The following is an 18,627-nucleotide window of genomic DNA, read 5'->3' as shown; positions in this document are numbered from 1 at the left end:
ATAGAGCACAAGAGTGTCATTAAAAAAGGCACTGAATATCCGATATCAGCCATGAGAGTCATGGGTATCAAAATTATACCACCATTATAGGGAGCCTTATATAGGGATACTGACCTCATTAAGGAGGGAAGCATATTGGATATGTCATTTACGGGGAAGTATTGGAGGTGAACTCAATAAGCAATGGAACCTTAAATGTTTCCTTGGCAGATGTTGACTGTGTTGCAGCAGTGATGGACCTGCGCCTTATACCTCTATCAGCTTCGGTTCATATTGAATTACTGATATGCATGTTGGAAGATTTATTATTATACAGTAGATGGTTTATTATAAGTTCAGTCTCTGTGACACTTCTGTTTATGTGTGTTATGTGTTTGTTAGTCTTTGTAGTATGTAGTGTCTTATGGGTTCTATTTATTCTATTATGTCCACTTATTTGTCACTGTTTTCCCATTGTATATACACTATTTAGTCATAGATGTTTGAGTAATGAATGCTCTTATGGGTACTTTACCCTTTATTTATGGGAATATATTGTGGTATTTTATATGCTGGGAGTAGGTTCTTTAGTTTGTTTTTCATCACAAAGGGGCTCTGCCATGATTGTGTCATTGTCACCCAGCTGCTAGCGCTATTCCCATATACAGCGTCCTGTTGCTATTACTTGCACTGTGTTCAGTGCCTGGTTGCTATGCCAACTGGGGGGAGGCAGTTTCAGATCTACCGTGATGAGCGGCTGTCATGATGTTGTGCCACATGCTGGTGCCGGCTCACACTAATGTGAGCTTTGTGGTGTGTCTCCGGTAGATTGTTCCAGTTTTCGGGTGCACGGTAAGAGAAGGAGGAGCGGCCGTATAATTTGCTGAACCATGGGACCATGAACAGACTTTTGGAGTCAGATTTCAGAAGATAAGTGCTGCATGTGGTAGGGGTGAGGAGCTTGTTCAGATAGATGGGTAGCTTGCCCAGAAAGTATTTGAAGGCAAGACAGGAAAGATGAACTTTGCGCGTAGACTCAAGTGATGACCAATCTAGTTATTTTAGCATTTCGCAGTGATGTGTGTTGTAGTTGCATTAGGCTAAAGCCCCGCTCCCTCAGTCAGCGCGCCCGCACTGCAGACAGGCGGCCCGCTGAAAGGCACAGACCACGATATGCGGTCTGTAGGGAGTCAGGAGCCGGAGCGGGAGGGGGGCGGGAGTGGGAGGGGGGGCTCATCAGCGCACCACGTGACGCGTCACTGCTCGGGATCACAATTTTCTTGCATCCCCTGGCGGCTGACGTGTCACAGCACGTTGTGAGCCGTGCATTGAGGGGGGACTGGGACCGGCTAGGAAAGGATACCCCTGCTGGTGAGGAATGCGCACGCGGCCGCGCGCGCCGCCGGACGCAGGGGGACCAAAGCCTTAGAGAGCAAAATGGCATATTGAATATTAGAGGGTGTCAAGTTTGCTAAGGTGGGTTTGGGGTGCCGAGCCGAATACGATGTCCCATAGTAGATGATTGGCATTAGCATCTGCTGTGCGATACACTTTCTGTTCCTGTAAAGTGCACCTAGTTTGGCATAGGTTTTGGATGTCAGGGATGTCAGCGGCAAGCGGCTAAGATAATGAAGTTGTTTTAATATACATTGTATTACTAGTGTAGATATGCAGGGGGTCTCTGGAGCAGAACCACGTTGATTTGAGGTCATCCTGAATGTTAAATGGGAGTAAAACCATATGCCCAAGTTTTTAAAACTAGTAACAGGAGTTAGTGTGGTGTCAGCATTGGTTCTGATCTGGAGCTCCAGAAGCTTTAAAGCTTTTGGAAGCTTTAAAAATTTAGTCTTGGTCCCAAATACCATTGTTACAGTCTTTTCAGTGTTTAAAAATAGTTTGTTTCGGGAAATCCAATTTTCAAGTCTCAAAAAGTCCGATTGAAGTATGTGTTCAAGGTTGCAGAGGCTAGGGCTGTGTGCATATAAGATTGTGTCATCTGCATACATGTGTATTGAAGCTCCCTTACAACCTGTAGGAAGATCATTGATGAATGAAGAGTCGGGGCCCCAGAACAGGTGATATCCAAGGGGTTGGAGTTAGAGCCTGAGATGGACACATGTTGGGATCTACCTGATAGGTAGGAATTAAACCAGTTTAAAGCATGTTTATCTATTCCAGAGCACTGGAGTTTGTTAAGCAAGATAACATGATCAACAGTATCAAAAGCCTTTGCTAAATCTAGGTATATTGCACCAGTGAGTTGTTCCCATTCCATTCCACACTGGATTTCATTGCAAACTTTTAGCAGGGTAGTTACGTGGAGTGTTTGGGGCAAAAGCCAGATTGGAATTGGCTGGGGAAATTTGTCTTGGTATTGTAATCGTGTAATTGGGAGTGAACACATTTTTCCATAACTTTGGATAGTATTGGGAGAAGAGAGGTTGGCCTGTATTTTGAGACAGTGTTTTGTCCCCAGTTTTAAAGATTAGGACAACTCAGCAGTTTTCCAGGTCTTAGAGATATGGCCTGCAGACAGGATAGAGTTGACTATGGAAGCAATTGGTTTGGCAATGGCTGGGGCACCAAGTCTTAGGAACTTAGATGGCAGTAAGTCAAGTTCACATTGGCATCTTAGTTTTAATTTGAGGAGCACTTGTGTAATCTCCTTTTTCGGATACTGGGACAAATTGAAAATTGTGGGCAGTGTTGGGAGAGGGTGGGGCTATAGGGGTACTCACAGAATGAGATTCATGTTTGTGGTTGCGTTTCACTGATACTGTAAGTTAGTAGCACACCCCACAAAGTAATCATTGAATGCATTTGCAATGTCAGTAGGGTTTGTCAGAGTAATATCCTCCTTAGTGATATTACTTGGTTGTTGATGGTTAGAAGGCTGTAATATATTGTTGATAACCATCCAGAAGTTAGCTGGGTTTGATGTATTCTGGAGAAGATTGTCAGAGTAATATTCTACTATTGCGTGTCTTGTTTGCCTTATGCACATGTTCCGCAGGCATCTGTAGTGATTGAGATCCTTGGTAGTGCCAGTTAGTTTGTAGCTTTTCCACAAGGCATCCCTGACCTGGAAGAGTGATAGAGTGCTATGTCAGTTGCACGGTAATTACTCTTATTCTACGTGGTGGAGCATGGGTATCACAGAGTTTTAAGAACTCGGATTGGAAATAGTCGAGTGCAGAATCAGGTTCAGGAATTAAGTTGATTCTGTAACAAGGGCAGTTGGTAAGGTCAGCCAGAAACTGTTGTGGGTTAAAGTTTCTAAATGTTATAGTGAGAAGAACTTTTGGGCTTGATTGAGGTGGTTTAATTTTCACTATTGCATGGTCACTGAAAATGCCCAGAAGGATGCCATAGGATTTAATTCTGCTGGGATTTGAGGAAAGAATCCAGTCTAGCAAGGATTGGTTGGGAGATTTCAGGTGTGTCCGTGTGGGTTGGGAAATGTGTTTCATTATGTTAAGTGACTTCAGTTGTATCTGGATTTTGTGGTTTTTAGTATCGAGCCAATTGAAGTTGAAATCCCCAGGAACTAGCAGCTCACTCTTCTCATTCTGAGAGGAAATGGAGCCAAAAAACTGGGTAATATCAGTCATGGACTGTAGAGGGGCTTTAGGGTGGCGGTAGATGCCAGCAACCAAGATGAGCTTAGCAAAGGGGAGGCAAATTTTGCCAACTAGGATTTCAAAAGCGGATGGGCTTGGGGGGCAATTTAACAGTGTAAATTGTAAGGTGTCTGCAACATAAAATAACACCCCTCCTCCTCTCTTTGACCTATCTCTCCAAGAAATGGAGTATCCCTGAATGGCAATATTTGCATCGGTAGTTTTAGGGGTTAGCCATGTTTCTGTGAGAACTATGGCTTTGGGTTCTCAAGATGGGTGAGCATGGGGATATATATTTGTATGTTTTTGATATGTCTGTCAGCCTTCATCTTGACAAAGACTGTGTGACAGTTGAAACGTTGGTTGTTTCATTGCTGAATACATTTCTAATAGAGAACACTTGTGTGCCTTGATTAGTCCTCTCTCCATGTGAATCTATTGGGACGACTCAGAACAATCCCTCTTATCCATTAAAATAAACCATTGAGTCCTAGATACATAACATATGGTCAGTTTGTTTCATAGAAAGCTCATATCATAGACAATATGTATTAATTAGAAACCAGGATGATTAGCTAATTAGAATAGTGGCGTTTCAATATCAGTATCTGGAAGGATACGTCACAATTTCTGAAGATGCCACAGCGAAATGCATTGAATTCATTGCATAGCTTTGGGAACTGGAGTGAGCAGTGCCGATAGCTGAACCAGCCTAGCCCAGCTGATCCAATCATTGTCACCGGAAGGGACGTAGGACAATGGAAGAGCACCAGAGCAAGCAGGAACTGACGAGAGAGACACTACCTACCGAGAGTCCCTTTCATGCTAATGCACATTTTTTATATGCCAAATGTGAGTGCACATTTTTACCTGTTTTTATAATGGATAAGATTTGTAGACCTATATATATATAGACCTCTACCCTATTTCCTATGCACCATGGGATTTTATGTTATTTGAGGTACTTTTAGAGAGCGATAAGCATTTCTTGTGTTTGTATAAGATTTGTAGACACAAGGGCTTACGCTTGAGGCTTTACCACTATTCATATACTCCTCCTATTATAATTCAGTTTTACGGATTTGGATTCAGATTGCAGGTTCGGATTTCAAATTCGTCGGACGGATTTTTAATTATAGGAACAAAAATGAATCAGCTTTTTTAAAACTAATCCATGGAAATCCACAGCTTGAAGGAACTGGACAATCCGCATTGGATTCGGATTTAGGCGGAAAATACACCCATCTCTATAAAAGCTTATACTCCATTTACTTAAATACCCACAAAAAGTCACTTATATTCCATTTGGAGAGAATACATTTGAAAGGCTTTGAAAATGTGCAAATTTAAATAATTGTAATGTATTTAGCATATTTAAATTAGCATATTACCCAGGTACAGTATCTTTGCTGTGTTTGTCGGTATCTTACCCTGCAGAGTGACTCTATTTGAAGTTATATACTGTAAGTACAGTAAAGCCCTCTATTTCACGGTCTGGATTAAACATACTAGTCAAAAGTGCAAAGTTCTGGTGAAGTTGTCAGATTTTTGCAAATTGTTTGCTAAGTTTTAGGTACACTTTTTTTTTTTTTTTTTAATTTATAGAAACTTCACGGGACATGTTTGAAGACATTCACACATCTAAACTAATGAACTTACAGCTTTTTTCAATCTGTGGGTCAGTTATGTATCCTTTGAGGTTACGGCAACGAGAATAATAAGTCTGACTACATCTGTAACCATAGGTCATTCCCCTTCTGAGTAATTTCATTTGGGGAGTATTCACAATTATATATATATACATATATATATACATATCCAGTATATATATATATATATATACATATCCAGTATATATATATATATATATATATATATATATATATATATATATATATATATATATATATATATATATATGTATATATATATATATATATATATATATATATATATGTATATATATATATATAAAGCAGAAAATAGCCGTGTTAGTCCAGTTGCGATAATGCAGAATAAATGACATCTTCAGTATTAGGTGATACCTTAAATTATCCTGCTTTCCTCGATTCTTATCCACACTTTCTCTCCCCCCTAGCATCCCTCCCCCTCCCCACCTTTCTTTGTCACTGTCCCCTGGCTTCAAACACTTTTAACACCCTACCTTATCTACAGTACATATCTGTTGTTTTTTTCTTCTTCTTCCTCTCTCTACACTGTTTTAGTCATTGAATCCTTTGTATATCAGTATTGGGACCTGAAGAAGAAAGGAGAACTCTCGAAAGCTTGTCCTATGACATAAATTGTTAGTCCAATAAAAAAGGTATCACCTAATACTGAAGAACTAATTTATTCTGCACTATATATATATATATATTGCGCTAGTCCTGAGTTCTGGGCAACACAAGCTGCGGCAATGCTGTGTGCTGAAGACCACTGATAGGCAGACTGGAAAGGTTATCTGGTTTTTATTTTTATTATCTTTTGTTTGTGAAGAGCCAACATAATATATTCTGCAGTGCAATACAATGGGCTACAGAGTTATTTACAGTATTTTTCATAAGCAAGTGAGGAAAAAAATTCACAAGCATATACAAAGATTTAATGGGGGCCCTGCTCGAAGAGATTTTATAATCTAGAGGGACTGAGGGACAATGTTGAAAAAAAAAAGAAGCTACTGTATGGTTGCTCTTATAGAATAAGGTGTGCCTCAGGTTAGAACATGGTAAAGTCTGACAGTTGAATCCATTAAGGTTTTGGTAATTGTGGGGGGAGGAGGGATGTGACATAGGGTGGAGATATTTCCAGTCACACAGCTGGTCCCAATGGGGTTGGAGGGGGAGTGGGGTTGGATGTTAGAGGTATGGTGAGTAGGCTTCATTGAAAAGGTGAGGTTTCTGGGAGTTTTTAAACATCAGGAAGCCATTGATCTAATTAAATAGAGCTGGGGACTTATTTCCCTAAAGAAACTTTTATTTCATTCAAATGGATGGGTGGGGATGGGGAGGAGGGAATTAATAATTTATTATATTACTACATTTAAACAGGATTTTCATGTTTTCATTCCAGTTTTAAAAGAGGAGATTAATTGAAGTATGGTATAATTGTTATCGGCAAGCCTTTAGGTCAAATAAGTTATGCCTCAACAAGCACTTCTTCAGTATAACATAGTCCATGCAATGCTATTATTTAAAAATAAAATGAACTTTAAATATCACAACTTTTTAATGCCAAACAATTATCTGATACATCACTGGGTCAAAAATTCACAACTTTAGTAAATGGAGGATTTCTATTGCTGCTAAATTTCTTAATTTCTAAATGTTTTTTTATATACTTGTAGCCGTGTCCCCTGTTACCTCAGGTGCCGGGGAGGGGGTTGGCTGCGGTCAGCGGGAGCTCCACGGTGTACCCGGCAAGCGGGAGCCGCCAACTTCAATGTTCGTGCATGCGCAGGATGAGATATGCGCATGTGCAGTGAAACAGAAGTTGCAGCGGCCATTTTAGGTTAGCGCATGCACAGTGGAGTCTTTGCACATGCGCAGTCCCCAGAGTTGGCCATCTTAGGAGAGGCTCCACAAGGGACTACATGTCAATGGAGCCAGAGGGACATGCAGGTAGAATGTTGATACAGGCAGTTACTGGCAGTTGCTGGCTGTTACTGGCAGTTGGGAGCACCATTGAGGTACAGTAGTGTCCAGGGAGCAGTGCTCACCTGGACTAGGACTAGGTTTGTCCCTTAGGTTCCAACTAGGTCCTAAGTCCTCTTATAGATTGTGGCTGCTACATTATATGGAAGACCCCAGACAGGGACGCTACCCTTAAGCCTTATAGTGTAAGATGTAGCACAGTGAAGAGATGCCACGTGGTGAGCGGCAGCCTGCGGTCTGAGATCAGACCACAGACAACTATAGACATTAAGGGACACCCCCCATCTGGAGCTCCCTCAAGAGGTGGACACCTATGTGGACCAGAGAGAGGATTCAATAGACATCGTGGGATCAGATGGATCCTTTTTGCTCATTCTGAGGTACCTGGGTACAGGAGTGCCCAGGGAGGTAAAGTGCACCAACGGTCCACAGGGATAGTGCAACTCCCTATACTTGGGTGGGACTGATTCTCATTGGGGGAGGACACCAGGGGTATTGGTACTCTATGTACTTTGGGGGATACCCACCCTGTGCTGTTATTATTGTTATTGTGCTGTTAAATGTGTTAGTAAAGGTAAATAGTCATACCTGTGTGTGTGTGTGTGTCTTTATTCATTGACTACATTGGTTCCTGAGAGGGGATATCCTGCAGCGCTGGGATCCCTCCCAGGTTGAGTCACTGTATACTGATATAACGCTATCACCCCAGGCTCCCAGTAGCGGAGGATTAGGCATTCTGTACACTAAACAGGTATTCAGCACACGTAGTTCCCTTACTCAGGGGCAAAGAGCTCTACATTTGGAGGTGCTGCTTAGATTCAGACCTGGGATGCACTTTTTAAATTTAGATGTCCTATCCAGAAGGGAACATGTCCCTACCGTCCCGCCAGAGCATCCACGTGTGGACCCTGTGAGTCCCTACCATTCTGCCAGAGAGTCCATCTGTGGGCCCTATGACGTCAAGCATCTCCCCGCCATGTGTTCACCATTAGCCAGGTGCCAGTGTCACTGCCCTTGCTTGACCTGCGCGACACACTGCGACAGATACCGGGGTTTACTAAAGCCCTTATAATACTGTAGATGCAAAATGGAGTATGGTCCAAGTTGCCGCTGTGATATGCCCCACATTTCTTACAGCTCCCCGAACCTCCACCCAGCGGAAGTCCACTTATATACCGCAAACGCAGCTCCAAAACAGAGGCACGTAGTTTCAACCCCAAACGCAAGAGAGTGTCAGGTGCCCACATCTGTCCCTCCCCCAGGGAGCCCTAACCAGAATGAACCTGGCAATTGATGGTCCAGACAGAGCCACCGCAGTACCCGCAGTTCAGATGTAGCTCAGATATTCGCAGGAGCCCTACAGCAACTGAATGTGATAATAAGTCAGCTGGCCCCGGTCCAACCATACCACAAGTTGAAAGCCTTCTCTGGGGTGCGGCCCACACTATTGGGAGGCCATTTTGCCGTTTCAGACCCCCAGAGTGTCCCGTGAATCCTCCAAGGGAGAGAGTAACGCGACTCCAGCAATGAAGACCCTAGTCCCCAGAACCTGTCCCGACAGACCTTCTCGGTGTATGCTTTGTGCACAGAACTGAGCTGGGATTTCCAGAACTAATGTTCTGATAGGGTCAGAGCTACCCAGTGGTACCAGGAGGTCTGCCAGGACATCTGGGGATGAAAGGCCCAGAGGATGTTTAAGGTGTGATTCAATTATCCACATCCTCAGATCAAAGGGATGCAATGTGCCTGTCCATTTGGTCTACCCAGACTGGACAGAGTCTCTCACTGTGGGGGGCGTAGAGGGAAGCAGGGGCAGAGAGGCCATATTTCAGCTGCCCCTGGGTCCAGTCAGATGTTTAAGAAGCCCCGGTTTTGTTACTGGTTTGTCTCAGATTGGTTGCTAGGGAAATTCCTCACGCTCCTGAAAGGGAGATAGAATTCTGGGAAAAGAACTGAGACGTTTTAAAAAACCTTACACATCTCAGATTTGGCAGTTCTCTAAGTTTCTCTCAAGATTTTAAAGTTTTCCAGATTCTAAGCAGCAAGTGAATCTCATCTCTGTGGAGAGATAGGGGGGCTGTGGCGGTTGGAACTGCATGGTGGTTTCATTTCTAACACTTTTTAGGGTAAGCTTGGCGATAAGCCCCTACACCCAGGAAATTATAGGTTTTTCAATCCCAATTCCCCAAGTAAGTGTGTCTTTTTACTGTAAATTGTTTAACATTGTGTGTTTGCCTATTTTAAGTGAATAAATTACAATTTATTTCATTATCTTGTTTTGCTCCGTGAAATAATCCTGGTATAAAGGTGTAAATACCTTGTCTCCCGTGACAATTGTGACTTATTTTTTTAAGTAATTTTCAAAACTAAAATTTTAAGAATGCTTATTCTTTTTGCAATTTTTGTTATATTTCAAACTTTTTTTTAGTAAGTTGCAAATGTTTTAATAATTGACAAACTGAATGATAACCAGTTCTCATACTGTATCTTTAATAACCATCAAAGTCTTCTAAATACAAAACTGATGCAACTGATGAAACAGCACTGGATTAACAACATAAACAGACTGCTGTTTTCAAATAAATATTTTCTTTGATATAGTACATTTGTTGTTACTGTATTTAATTATTTCTTTGTCCTAGCTTTACCTAGTTGTGCATCTGGGAGACTTTGATAACTAAATGACCACTATAGTTTTCAAAAGTAGTCAATTAAAGGTTTTACTGTATGTATTTGAGAAGAAAAGGGCACTAGATTTATAAATGAGCAGATCTGTTTTATTTCAATTAGGAAGTTTAAATAAAAAATAGTAAGCTTGGGGAAGGAGGGCAACCATTTAATCAACTGATGAACAAATATGAGGAAGGTGTATTAAAGCAATTTTGGAGTAAAATTGACACAGTAAATATATATATATATATATATATATATATATATATATATATATATATATACTGCACCGACACACTTTATTCGAGCAAATACCCGGTATGTACCTGGCAGATACCTGGAATGCGCCACTCCTCACCTCTGACAAGCTCCGTTGCATTTGCCTTTCCAGCCTGGGTTCATGCCTGGCTGACGGGCGGCTGATCTGTTAAATGATAATGATTAGGATTTAATAGGCTGCAATGCTTCGCGTGTCTACCAGATGGCATAAATTCCTGAATTGTAATGCATTATATATTTATATACTGTGCAGTATTGCAGCCAGAGGGAATAAAATGCTTCAATCCCTGCTTGGAAAATACCTCAATGCACTCGGGCAGAAAACAGTCACAAACCTCAATACACCCGGGTATACCCGAATTCGTGGGACTAGCCAAGCTCGAATAAAGTGTGTCGCCAGTGTATATATATATATATATAATATCATTTTCATCTTGTGTCCATTGGCATTCATTTAACATGGCCTTTTCCTCGTGTGCATCAGTTTGTGATTTCGGTATCAACAAGAGTTACATGACACATGTATTATAATTAAATGCATTAAAGTCTGGGGCAGTTTTCATCATTCTATTCACCTTTAAGTTCCATCAAAGAAAGCATAAGCTTCCTTGGCTAACAATGTCCATCATACTGTATGTAAGAAAATCTAACCTTATTTCAACTCTCAGAATAATGTTTTTCTTTCTTATGTTGCCAAATATTTACCAACTTTCTACTATAATTGCATTTAAGTTTGATTGACTTTCAGAAATTGTTCTTATGTAACTTTTCTTAAATTGTTACAGCACTATTTGCCATTAGTGTTGTTCTTGTGTACAGGATGTGTTCCACTGTTTGGTCATCTGTAATATCATTTGAATTTATTTATAGCTCATAATTACTAATTTTCTTTTTTTATGTCTACTTGTGTCCTGATCCAGATTCAAGCCTCGCGTTCTGGACCTGAATGTGTCAGTACCTGAATCCATTGTTTCATTAAATTCCATGTTCTGTAATAGTTATGTATGTTAGTTCTGCTTAGACTTAATGTGTGGCATGTAGTATACAGTAGTTACTGTACTTCCCTGTAGCTTTTCAATATCATGAAATTATCCTTTTGAGTTTTCATTTTATTCATAGACCATGCATGTTCATATGTCTTCATAATAGCTTTTCCATACACTGATTAATGTTTAAATATTCAGGATGTTTAATATGGAGAAAAGAAAAATACACGTGGCATCAGTTGTCTACTATGTATTTTTCTGGCCCCATTTTGAATTAATATAGAAGCAATAAATCTCCTGCATAAACTGACTGTATCAAACATGGTTAGCCAATTCAAATAAAGTTACTTACCACACAGCCTTAACTGCTGCAACTAAGTGAATGAACTCCTTAAAATGCCTTAAATTTACTAAGCAGCAACAATAAATCTAAATTAAACAAACACTTTTTCCATTTGATAAAAATCTCAATTTAAGTTTGTGGGGATTTTTGTCTGAAAACAGCTGTACCTGCTCCATTGATGTATACAGTACACATCTAGAATAAGGCCCTTAGTGTTTTATAAGGCACAAATAAAGATAATTATTTTACAAACCAAACATATTTTCTTCATATAATTTGTTTCTAATTTTATTGAATTTTTACTGTCTGACCAAATTTGCATTCAGACTTTGCGCATTCAGTGAATGGAAAAGAAAACATAAAGTACTGAATGTTGTTAGTGAAAGTAGTGCTTTACTATGAAAAGTTCCTTTCTCAGTGCCTGTTTTTAGTTTGCAGATGTGCAGATGATCATTAAAATACATATACCGTAGACAATGAAGTAAATGTAAATCTAGATCCAATGACATGCTCAAAAGCATTACTTATACAAGTAGGCTAAAAAAAGTCACATTATAATGCATTGCTAGTCCCCCTGAAACGTATCAATATATTATTACATATTACTTATTTAAATATTTTCTTACTGTTTTTGCAAATTGAACTTTAAATATGTGTTACTTGTCTAATTTTTTTAATTAAACATGAGTTGTGAAAGTGTACCTCTCAACCTACCAAGAATGTATTTTGTTGTGAGACTACACAGGTTTTTAGGGGTGCTTAAAGAAAATTACATGACCCAATTTATTGAGGAACCAAACAGGGGATGGGCAATACTGGATTTGGTAATATCAAATAATGTTGAAGTAATAACAAATATTCAAGTCCGGAAACATTTGGGTGACAGGGATCATAATATGGTCTCATTTGAAATAACTGATCAAAAACCATATTATTTAGGTTCAACAAATACTTTAAACTTTGTAAAGGTAGATTTTATTAAACTGACGACTAATCTACAAGGAATACATTGGGATGATGTTTTTGGAGGGAAAAATGTGGAAGATAAATGGGCAGTCTTTAAAACATTGTTAGAAAAGCTCACTTATACCCTTGGGTAATACTGTAAATATAAAAGAAACAAGTCTAGATTAATCTGGCTAAATAAACAGGTAGAGGAGGAAATGGAAAAGAGGAGACAGGCATTTAGATTCTAAAAGTCAGATGGGACGGAGACATCATATCAGAATTAAAAGGAATGTAACAACAGTTGCAAAAGGACAAGGACATTATCAAAAATGGATAATTAAAATAGAATTGCAATAGAAAGCAAGATTAACCCTAAAAAAATATTTAAATACCTTAATACCAGAATAATAAGAAAAGAAAATATAGGACCCTTTCAGTGTGAGATGGGCAGGCACATTTTTAGTTCTTTCCCTCTGTATTTACCATGGAAAAGTCAATTGTACTACAGCTGAACCCCGTTATAGCGCAACCCGTTATAACGCGAATTCGGTTATAACGCGGTTTTCACGTGGCTCCCGTTTTTTTTTAATTATTTTTTTTTTTTAATTATTTTTTTTTTTTAATTTCAAAAAAATTTTTTTGGGGTGGCTGGGCAAAATTGGGACAAAACATCCCCCCTCCCTGCTCACAGCCCCTCCCCTGCTCACAGCCCCCCCTTGCTCAAAGTACACCCCTGCTTACACAGTACCCCCCCTGCTTACAGTACCCCCCCTCTCTCACAGTATCCCCCCCCTGCGCACAGTACCCTCCTGCTAAAAATATCCCCCCTACTCAAACAGTAACCCCCCTCCCTGCTCAAACAGTAACCCCCCTCCCTACTCACAGTAACCCCCTTCTCAAACACGGTGTTCACACGGTGTTCTGTGGGCGCTCTGTGCACTCGCTGCACTCGGTGGGGACTGAGGGCTGAGGGCCGTGTGTGCGCGCCATGGCCGACTGTGTGTGTACGTCGTGCGCGTGCGCCGTGCACGTGTGCACCGTGTGTGCGGCTTGTGAGATGTGGGCTGCCTCTTCCGCCTGCTCCTCTGCGGTTCCGGCGTGTAATGACCCAGCGGGATCATGTGACGTCACGGCATGGCAACGTGACGTCACATGACCCAACGTGACCCCGCGGGGTCATTTAACACCAGTAACCATGGAGACTAACTAAATGTTCAACATAAACATTACATAAAAGTTTATTAAAAGGATTAAAAATTGAATAATAAGCAACACAAATGAAGTGCTAACATATATAATACAACAAAAAGTATGTAAAATAGAATAAAACATTGTAATAAAGTGACACCTAAACAAACCTCTGACCCCTCTGCTCATGGTTATCTCTGTCATTGTTATCCTACAACACACTGTGCTGTCTGAGAGCTAGTAAAATACTGTACATACTGTACTCAGGTAATGTACTTAAGCCCTCCAGATCAGTTGTTAAAAGCCTCAGGTTTTCAACACTAGGAAAAGGCATACTGAAGACCCCTGGCAGGTAGAAATAGCGGAAACTTCAACCAAACGTAAGAGGTTTACTGTTCAAGAAAAAATTGCTGCGCTTGACAGAATAAAATCTGGAGTCACGCAAACCAAAGTGGCTAGAGACCTAGGACTGAATGAGTCTACAGTTCGCGGATGGAAAAAGGAGGAGGAGAAACTTCGTGATGCAGTTAAATCCAAAGAAACAGACGATGGACTGAAGCGTAATCGTTTGCGTGAACCTAAAGACAGCCAGTTGGATAAAGCTGTTTTTCAGTGGTTTGTCCAAGAAAGATCCGAAAGGCACGCCTCTGTCTGGACCCCATCTGCAAACGCAAGCCAAAAAGTTTCACAACCAACTTCACGGCAATGCTTCAACCTCCTTCGCGGCAAGTAGTGGATGGCTAGATCGCTTTAAAAGGCGACATGGAATAAGGAAAACCGCTATATCAGGAGAGATACGGTCAGCTGACGATGAAGCTGCATGCTCGTACCCTGCCCAGCTTCAGAAGATAATTGAAGATGGTGGCTATACCGCAGAACAGGTTTATAACTGCGATGAGACCGGACCGTGTTTCAAAATGCTACCGAATACCACTCTGGCCTGTAAGAATGACGAACAGCGTAAACAAGGATTTAAACAAATGAAAGACAGAGCGACTGAACTTTTTTGTGTGAACCAAACTGGAAATCACAAACTGAAGCCACTTTGTATTGCCTATATTAAATCGCGGTGCTTCCACCATGTCAATATGGGTACTATGCCTTTTTCGTATGACTTTAGCAAAAATGCACGGAAGACTGCCAGTATTTTCGAAAGGTAGTTTCATCAACAGTTTGTACCAGAGGTTCGTAAAAACTTACGGCAACAAAGGTTGAATACAAAAGCTTTGTTGTTACTTGATAACTGCCCTTCACATCCCCCGGCCGATAGCCTAATAAGCCGAGATGGAAAAATAACGGTCAGCTACTTGTCCAAGAACACGACATCCAAAATACAGCCACTGGATCAAGGCATTATTGCAACCTTTAAGATGAACTTTCGGAAAACGCTGATACATCGAATAATCACAAGTGATGATTCAGTTACGTCATTTTTAAAGAAAATTAATCTAAAAGAAGTTTTTTATATTGGTGGCGAAGCATGGGAAGCGGTCACACAAATGTGCATTTTGAAATGTTGGCGAAACATAACAGGTGCACGTCCGGTACCGGCTAACGTTGAAGTCGCCAGTGACAGTGAAGACGATGCTGACTTTGAGGGGTTTACGGAGGAAGAAGTCACTGCCGCCAATCTGTTATTTGCAAACTATGTTAATGAAGGCCTCACAGAACAGGAAATGGCCAATGCAGAACGAGTACTGGAACCGTTCCTTGATATGGAAAGCGGGGCTACAATTGACTCTTGGGTTGATGGGGACAGCAGCTGTCCTACTCATGAATATATGACGGACTCAGAAATCATTCAAAGCCTTAGCAGTGAAAATACTGATTTGGATACTACTGAAGACAATGAGGACGAGGAACTAGAGCCGCCACCAAAGATCACAGAGGCGCTCGTAGGATTACAAACAGGACTTACATTTCTAGAGACAGAAAATATCGATTCAATTACAATCTTGCAATTAAAAAGAATCATTGAAATCGTCAAAAAGAAGAAAAGAGATGCACTGAAACAGACAACCCTCGACAGTTTTTTTTAAAGTGTAATCTCAAGCTGTTTTTATTACGTACAGTACTGTATGTTTTTTGTTGTACAGTTGTTACATGAACACAGAGTGCATTATGTTCACTGTTTTCACTTTAATTAGGAATTACAGCCCCATTGTTAATGTTCAAACAGCAATGTACAGTAACTGGAATGTTACATGTTCTGTATAAAAGCAGTTGCGAGTTTAGTATGTGCTGTATCTACAGTGGAAACTGTATGTGTTTTTGTGTGTTGAGCAAAAAGTTATTTAACGTTAAGTATTTTATTTACAGTATTTATGAGAAATGAACAACATGATAATTGGTGTTTTAAATACAGTACTTTATTGTAGAACGCATCAATAAAAGTGTTAATATTGTACAATTGTGCATTTTCTGTATTTTTTATTCTATTGCTGAGGTTTTAAACACACACCGACACACTGTCACACACACACACACACACACACACACACACACACACACACACACACACACACACACACACACACACACACACACACACACACACACACACACACACACACACACACACACACACACACACACACACACACACAATGACACTGACACGTACCCTTACACTAACACACTTACACACACTTAAACACACAATGACACTAACACACTTACACACACCCAAACACACACACTGACACACACAATGACACTAACACACTTACACACACTTAAACACACAATGACACTAACACACTTATACACACTTAAACACACACACACTTAAACACACAATGACACTAACACACTTACACACACTTAAACACACACACACTGACACAGACTTAAACACACCCTTACACTAACACACTTGCACACACTTAAACACACACACACAATGACACTAACAAACTTACACACACTTAAACACACACTGACACACACAATGACACTAACACACTTACACACACACACACACACACACACACACACACACACACACACACACACACACACACACACACACACACACACACACACACACACACACACACACACACACACACACACTGACACACACACTGACACACACAATGACACTAACACACTTACACACACTTAAACACACACACACACACACACACACACACACACACACACACACACACACACACACACACTGACACACACAATGACACTAACACACTTACACACACTTAAACACACACACACACACACTGACACACACAATGACACTAACACACTTACACACACTTAAACACACACACACTGACACACACAATGACACTAACACACTTACACACACAAACACACCCTTACACTAACACACATACACACACTTAAACACACACACACACACTGACACACACAATGACACTAACACACTTACACACACACACACACACACACTGACACACACAATGATACTAACACACACTGACACATACTGACACACACACTGACACACACACTGTCCGCCCATACAGTCTGTGTAGTGTTTCGTCATAGCCATCAACAGCGCATGTGTCTGGATGTGGAGAGCATTGCACATGGCTCATGTAAACAAAGCAGGTACGCCACAGTCTCTTCTTTGAAACCCGATCCCATGCACATGCGCAGTGCGATCGTAACACAGCAGTGATATGCTGGGCATTCCGAACACTGACAGACACCGGGAGCAGAGCTGCCAAATGCAAGGTAAGAGATTTGTGCATTTGCCGCTGCCCCACCGGGTCTGGGAATGCTGGGAGAGTTCTCACCTTTCCCTCCGGCGGACGCGGTAGCACTGATGCGGCGGCCATTTAAAAAAAAACAAATGTTGTGGTGGCCATTTTGTTTTTCCGCGACCCCGTTACTAACGCAGTGGTCTCGGGTGGACCCCAAGGACCGCGCTATAATGGGGTTAAGCTGTAGTAGTTCTGCAGGAGGTAGCCACAACCTCTATATTAACGAGCAATTGGTTAACTGAGAAAGAAGTTCATAAGCGGCTTGATAAAAGTAAAGTAAATAAGGCACCTGGCCCCGATGGCATACATCCAAGAGTTCTCAAGGAGTTAATCTCAGTAATAGCCATACCATGACATTTAATATTCAAGGACTCCATTTCCACAGGCTCAGTTCCACAAGATTGGCGTAAAGCAGATATAGTGCCTAGATTTAAAAAGGGATCTAGATCATAACCAGGGAATTACAAATTCATCAACTATTCATCCCAAGGGCAGTACAAATGACACAGTGTGATCCCTTAAGGTTGGAAGTAAGGAGATTTCACCAGCAACAAAGGAAAGGGTTCTTTACAGTAAGGGCAGTTCAAATGTGGAATTAATTACCCATGGAGACTGTGATGGCAGATTCAATGGATATTGTCAACAAAAGGTTTTTTTTTAGAAAGTAAAGGAATACAGGGATATACCAAATAAGTAAACATGGGAAGGATGTTAATCCAGGGAGTAATATGAATGCCAATATTTGGAGTAAGGAAGGAATTTATTTTTCCCCTTATGAAATATCTTTAGACGATATTTCACTGAGTTTTTTGTGTTTGCCTTCCTCTGGATCAATATACTGTAAGTACAAATATAGGATGAAGTATCTGTGTTTTTTATGAGACTCTATAAAATATGTCCTTAAACATACTGTAGAAGCAATTAATCTCCTGCATAATATGACTGGATTAAGCATGGTTAGCCCACTAAAATAAACTGACTTACCACACAGCATTAACTGCATCTACCAGGTGCATTAAGTCCTTGAACTCCATAAATTTACTAAGCAGGAACAATAAATCTTAATCTTAATTAAACAAACTTATCTACTATTTGTTAAAATTACTGCTAAATTAATGAAGGTGTTAACCCCTCCCATTGCCCACCCGAGAGGCCTAACCACCCACCCTGGGGCAATTACCCCCTTCACTTACCCCATCTGCTCACAACAAA

General features: G+C 40.7%; 1 protein-coding gene across 7 annotated transcripts in view; it reads left to right on the top strand.

Moving 5' to 3' along the window:
• ADCY1 (adenylate cyclase 1) overlaps positions 1-18,627 on the top strand; it is a 747,796-nt gene that overhangs the window by 330,182 nt on the left and 398,987 nt on the right. For 5 of the 7 annotated variants that reach the window (XM_075586430.1, XM_075586431.1, XM_075586427.1 and 2 more), the window contains one exon: positions 11,119-11,148. The exons of the other annotated variants lie outside the window; for them this stretch is intronic. In XM_075586430.1, the coding sequence (XP_075442545.1) occupies positions 11,119-11,148 (30 nt within the window). The remainder of the gene's footprint in view (positions 1-11,118; positions 11,149-18,627) is intronic. 7 annotated transcript variants of the gene reach the window in all.

The sequence above is a fragment of the Ascaphus truei genome, chromosome 2 (genome assembly GCF_040206685.1).
Source record: "Ascaphus truei isolate aAscTru1 chromosome 2, aAscTru1.hap1, whole genome shotgun sequence".
Classification (NCBI taxonomy): domain Eukaryota; kingdom Metazoa; phylum Chordata; class Amphibia; order Anura; family Ascaphidae; genus Ascaphus; species Ascaphus truei.
The sequence above is the reverse complement of the archived record's forward strand: the minus strand, read 5'-3'. Positions and strand labels throughout refer to the sequence as shown.